The following is a 6282-nucleotide window of genomic DNA, read 5'->3' as shown; positions in this document are numbered from 1 at the left end:
AATTTCTCAGAGAGACCGTTAAAGTGCGAATTTAAAAAAAAAAAATGTCGACAAGTTTATCGGTGAAAGAGAGAAAGAGAGAGAATGTTTTCATTCATTCTATTCATTCATCTGATTTAAAGAAAGTGAGAGAAAGAGAGAGAGAGAGAGATAAGTTTAAATCATTGTCAACATTTGCGTATTTACAAAGTTTAACCATAACATAAAAGCGAAAATTTTTTCCTAAATTACGCAACGACGTTTTGCGATTGCAATCCGCCCCTCACCCCCCCCCGGTAAACGTGTAATTAAATTTAAATTTAAAACGCAAATTTGAAAAAAAATTACCGAACTCATTTAATAATTTAATACGCATAAACGAAAAAAATGGAAGACATTTTCTTTTTGTTTCTTTTGTTTTTTTTTTTTTTTGGGGGGGGGAAGGGGGAATTATTTTCGCGTTAAACGAATCACGCCACGCCGCGGTTATTCAATAATATTTTTTTCATCTTGCGGTTTTCTTTCCATAATCATCATCATCATCGTCATTATTTGTCTTTTTTTGTTTTCCGTTCTCATTCGAACCGGTGACAAAAACATAATAATGTTTCTTATGACGTTTTCGATGCGTCTTCTGCTTTTATTTCATTAAAATTAAGGTCGATTTTTTCTCGCTTTCGATTGTTTTATTCGTGTCTTTTCAAATCGAGTTTTCGCCGCGTTTCTTTCTTGTTTCCTTAAAAAATTGAAAGAGAAAAAGTACGCTTTTGTAAAACATTATTATTATTATCTTTAGTTTAGTTGTTTGTTGGTTAACTTGTCAAAAGCTTTGTATACGCATTATTGTTTACATTTTTCCCTTCGGACGCCATATTTGTTTTTTTTTTCTTCTTTCTTTTAACCTGGAATTTTTAGTCGTCGTTAACCTTCTTTTCCCTTCTCCTTCCCTTTCCTCCTTTCCCCCTCTCATTTAAAATCACATTAATTACTTTTTTTTAAAAATTCGATTGTTTTAGCGATTGTTCAGTTTTTTACGTAACAATTATTTTGACGTTTGTACCATATATATTTAATTGTTTACATATTTTTTTTTTCGGGGTCGAATTCACGTCGTTTTTTATTATTATGATTGCAAAAGTTTAATTTTTTTAAATCGTCGAACAACGACCGTTTGTTGTTTCGAATGCAGTTTTTTTAAAAATGTTGATACCGTTTGTTGTTGTGTAACGTTTTCTTTTTCTTCTTAAAACGTGAATTTTTTTTAATTCAGTCTCATTTTTCGAATGTAACTGATTATTTTTGCACGCGTTAAAATCGATTCGATACTTTTCGAGTTGTTGTTGTTTAATGAAATGATAATCGAGCTATCGTAACGTTAATTTTTTTTTTTTTTGCCAAAAGAAATTAAATAAATTACGTCGAATTTGTCACGAAGCTTTCTTTTTTTTTTTTTTTTTTTGTAAATTCGCATTAGTGCCGTTTTTAATTTTTTTTAGTAAATAAATTTTATTCACGCACAAACATACCGCAAAAAAAAAAAAACGAGTACATTTATTTAATGTTTTCATTAACGAGAGAAAACTTTTTTTTTACTAAAAAAAAAAAAAATTGTGAAAGTTTTTTTAACCTGTTTTTCTTTTTTTTCCTCTTATAAGTGAAAAAAAATTTAAAGATGGAGGTGAGAAAATAAAATTCTCGTGTATGGTATAGTCAGTTAAATATTTTTTAAGATTGAATTTAGATCAAATGTCAAATTTAATTATAACGTCGTAAGTATTTGCTCCCACGTAGTGCACATAAGGCGGTTTCAAGGTTTTGTTTTAGCGATCTATCGATCGATGGATCGATTCGCAATCGGAAAATAATTCAAAACACGCCAAAATTCGCGCGTTTTTTATTGTTGTTGTGGTTGTTGTTTAGTCTCCTTGTTAAAATCTTGTTCGTTTTATTTCGTTAGATGGTTCGAAAAAGAAGAAGAAGAAAATGAACGATTTAATTATTATTATTATATCCCACATACTGATTTAAAAAAAAAAAAAAAAATTTTATCGTTTTTTAAAAGTTCAAAAAGAAAAGAAAAGAAATGAAAGTGTTAGACAATAGCGTTACCGATAACGGTAGTACTAGAAGAAGATCAACGTTTTACGTTCCTTTAACGGAAACCGTGTCGAACAACAATCAAGAAAATAAAAATTCATCAATGAAAAAATCATTTGTTGATAATAAAAATAATCTCACGGGTTTTTCACCGTTTTGGAAAACTCCGAAAAAATCATTTTCACCGCCTACGGTGAAAAATCAAGAAGGAAGCGGAACGACGTTGAAAAAAATCCCGTTGACGAATTCACTTTCCGTGGATTCATCCTCCGGTGGAAAGTTAATTAACAATAAAATAATTCAACCAACTCCGGGGATTTTAAGAGGAGGGATACCAGGTGGTGGTAAAATAACTCATTTGCAAAAACCTCAACAAAAACCATCATCGAAGGCGGTCGATACGGCGAAATTGTTGAAAACATCATCCGTGTCCGTTCCCTCATTGGATAACACGTTCGCACTTTCGGTCGTTAAAAACTCTTCAACGAGCACTCAGAGTTTAGAAACTCTCGTCGTTGGCGGTGGTGGTGGTGGCAGCGGCGGCGTGACGGAAGTTCACGTTGAAAAACAACCGACTACGAAAACGACGAATTTGTTTTTGTACAAGAAAGCGAATCAGAACAAAGTGACGCGTTCTCCGTCTCAGACTTTGACGGTTGAAAATCTCGTAAAAAAAGTTACGTTGTCGAATTCGAACGTTATGACGACGACGCCGACCATATCCCAACTTCAAACTCCTCCGAAAGATTTTGGAAAATTTTTGAACGTGCCTCAAATAACTTTGGAATCCGAAGACACGGACGATTCGGAGGGTTTTAAAAAAAATTTCGAAGAAAGTAAAAATTTGTCGTCATTTAAATGCGTCGGAGGAGACGAATACAATAATGGCGGTGGCGGTGGTGACGACGACGACGACGACGACTGCGGAATGCATTCAGGTAGGACCAAAATCATTTATTATGAGTTTAAAATTCGAGATAATTAAAACGAAATTATCGGCAATCGACAGACGACATCTTTCTCCTTTTTCATCTCACGAAAATCGTTTTATTTAATGGCGCTTTCGTCATAATAGACCAGTAACGATCCTTCGCCTAATACTGACGGCTCTTGCTCTGCCACTCTACACACGTACTAAAACGAGTATCGATTAATAGTTTCGTAAACTAGTTGGAATAATTTTTTTTTTAGTTTTTTAGTTGTTGACCCCGAACTCATTGTTACGCATATACTCGTTGACCCTAAAAAAAAAAAGCAACTTAAAATAACTGTATTAATTATTATTAGTATTATTAAGAGCACAAAGAAGAAAAAGTTTGCTTTGTGTTTATTGAGGAGCTCGAATTCCCTTCGATGATCTAGAATGGATAATAATAGTTCGAGTGTGTGTGTGTGTGACGATTTAAATTCGATGAAATAAAAAAAAAAAAACGATGAATCGACGGCGATGATGGCGGCAGCGGTGGCGGCGGAACGATATACGCCACTCTTTATAAGAGTGAATGCCACGTAATGAGTCACTAATTTGAGAATTACTTGCAAAAGATGTTGACCCGATGCGCAAGCAAGTATGTTATGTTCCCTCAGGGGTTTAAATAAAAAAAAGAAACGTGATGAGCATTTAATACGTTCGAAATTATTATTATTAATGAATAAGATGGAAAAGAAAAAAGGACCGAAGGAAAAACAAAGGAAAAAAAAATGCACGAGATAGAGAGAGAGGGAGAGTGAGTGACTTTTAAAAAGAACACACACACACAAATGCAAGCAAAAACAAAACAAAACAATCATTTTCGTCTGCTCTTTTTTCTCTCCTCCCTCCCTACCTTCTTCCTCTTCGCGTTTTCCTAAAAAAAAAAAAAAATGAAAAGTAAAAATGACTCTGTGGGTTGACTCAGAGGAATGAAAATCTTTGTCTTTTTCCATCCGCGAGACCTTTTGACCCGGTGAACAAAAAAAAGGCGTTGTTGAATAAATAATTCGTACGAACGGAGTAGTAGTAATTCTACATAATTTTTTTTTTGTTTTTCCCTTTCTTCCTTTGTTTTAAAAGTTATCAAAAAAGAACGTGGCTCTAGATCTTTGTTCTACGAATTGATAATTATGAAACGCGGTGATTAAAACCGTGAAGGCGGAAATAAATTACCGCAAAATGAGACCTGGAAAAAAAAAAAAAATTTCTCCAGGAGAATAAATGACGAAGAAGAAATCATTGTAAGAACAAACAAACAAACAAACAAACAAACACGTGTATGTGTGTTGTTCTTCACGACTTGTTTGTTGTCATTGGGAAATACTTTTTCTAAAAGTATTTTGGTCACCCCCACTCAAACCATTGATTCGAGCGGAATAATAATAATAATACGGACCGAAATCTCTGCAGGTTTTTTAGTTACGTAAAACGAGAAAATTTAGGTGGAAATCGTTTAAGAACGTTAAAATTTGGGGGATGAAGGGGGAGGGGAGGGGAGGAAAACCCAATAATTTAAATGTTTGATCGATTGTCAACCGGTTATTAATTACTACTCGATGTGGACCGACATTTTTTTTTTTTTTTATGTAAATACTTTCGCGAATAAAAAAGTTATCGAATCGCATTAAAAAAAAAAAAAAAAGTAACGGAGTTGATAATGTGACTGGTTGCTCGTGGCTGCTGCCACTTGCGCGCATTCAACGCGACACAAGTCTCTGGCAAATTGCTAATTAATAAGACGTTGAACTCATTTTTATTAATACATAACTTTAATAACTTGAAATAAAAAAAAGGCAAAAATTATCTCGTTTGTTGTTATGTTGGTCGGTTTGTATATCTTTTCAATTCATTTAAAAATTTTTTTTTTTTAAATTGATAGTCGGTTTATGTTACGTGTAGGAATCGTTTATCTATCTACTTATCTATCTATCTATCTATCTATTTATTTATTTATGTATACACCTTTCAGTCGTAACAAGAAAATGGCGGTTGCTGATAATATTCGAGTTCATGTTATTACAATTCAGTATGTAAATGATAATAATTGTTTACAGTCTGATAGAAATCGATCGAGAGTAATCAAAACAACGTGGATTTTAATTTAGATTGTTAACCGTTCGACCTTATCAGGAATAAAAAAAAAACCGTTGATAACCGTTGCTTTTTATCATTATTATTATGACCAGGCGTTTAAAAAAAAAAAAAAAGAAAAACGAGAAAAGGTTAAAAAACGTGAATGAATTTCATCACGGGTCGTGGATCATCGATATCGAAATCGAAAATATCGATCGATAAATGACGTCATTTTAAACAAAATTTAAAATCGAATTTGCTGGAGAATGACAAGGGAGGAAAATGTGAAGGAGGAAAACTGGAGGAGAAAGAAATTTTTTTTTTTTTTTTTTTTATGTTTTGGCAAGCTTGATTCATTTGTTTTTTTCTCTCTCTTTCTCCGAATCAAATCAAAACAAGTCGGATGATAACCCAGGTAGTCATGGAATTTTTTTTTTTATTATTGGTTTTATTTACGGCTGGAATCAAGGAGTCGGATCTGAAAAAAAAAAAAAAGAAAAATTTATAGTTGAAAAATCAGACGCGTTAAAAAGTTATTTATTAGACCGGTCGTAAAGATTAGATTTCAGATTTGTGCGAGTTGTTGGCTACTTTTTCTCTCTCTCTCTTCTCCCTCTCCTTTTCTCTCTCTCCAGTTTACATTTGAAAAATTTTTTTTCCAATTACGACGACAGCCGAAAAAAAAAGAGAATTTTTAAGGAATTTGTTGCAGTTACACACACACACACGCACGCGAGTACACATGGACGTTTTTAAATGGCTTTGTCGCCATTTTTAATTTTTCCACGTGAAGAAGGAAGAGGGAAGATGTGGGGAGATTTTTTTTTATTATTAACGGGGTACAAGTTATGCATATTCATTTTTTTTTTATTTTAACGGTTCACAACCACGCAAAATGCTTAAAAGCACTCACGTTTTAGTAATTGCATCCCATACGCACATGTGCACGCGCACGCATCCACATGCAAACGCACGTGTCGTAGTTATCCATTATCCATTTATGTAATTTTATGTAAATTTGAGGTTTTATCTATAAAAACTCTTCAATTCAAATTACACGTTGAATATTTATTATTATCATTATTATTATTAATAACCACAAGTAATTATGGTCGTTTCCTAGCAGACGATTTTAAAAGTAAATAATAGATAAATTTAAA

At 33.0% G+C, this 6282-nt stretch overlaps 1 protein-coding gene across 1 annotated transcript; it reads left to right on the top strand.

Annotated features, from left to right (window-relative positions):
* Positions 1–2062: 2062 nt before the first annotated feature.
* Phum_PHUM297020 (uncharacterized protein) lies at positions 2063–3230 on the top strand (the record flags this gene model as incomplete). The annotated part of the gene is made up of 2 exons (XM_002427077.1): positions 2063–3014; positions 3157–3230. The coding sequence occupies 2 exons, from the start codon at positions 2063–2065 to the stop codon at positions 3228–3230; spliced, it is 1026 nt and encodes a 341-aa protein (XP_002427122.1).
* Between the last annotated feature and the right edge of the window lie 3052 nt (positions 3231–6282).

The sequence above is a fragment of the Pediculus humanus genome, genomic scaffold, assembly GCF_000006295.1.
Source record: "Pediculus humanus corporis 1103172107679 genomic scaffold, whole genome shotgun sequence".
Taxonomy (NCBI): Eukaryota; Metazoa; Arthropoda; class Insecta; order Psocodea; family Pediculidae; genus Pediculus; species Pediculus humanus.
The sequence above is the reverse complement of the archived record's forward strand: the minus strand, read 5'-3'. Positions and strand labels throughout refer to the sequence as shown.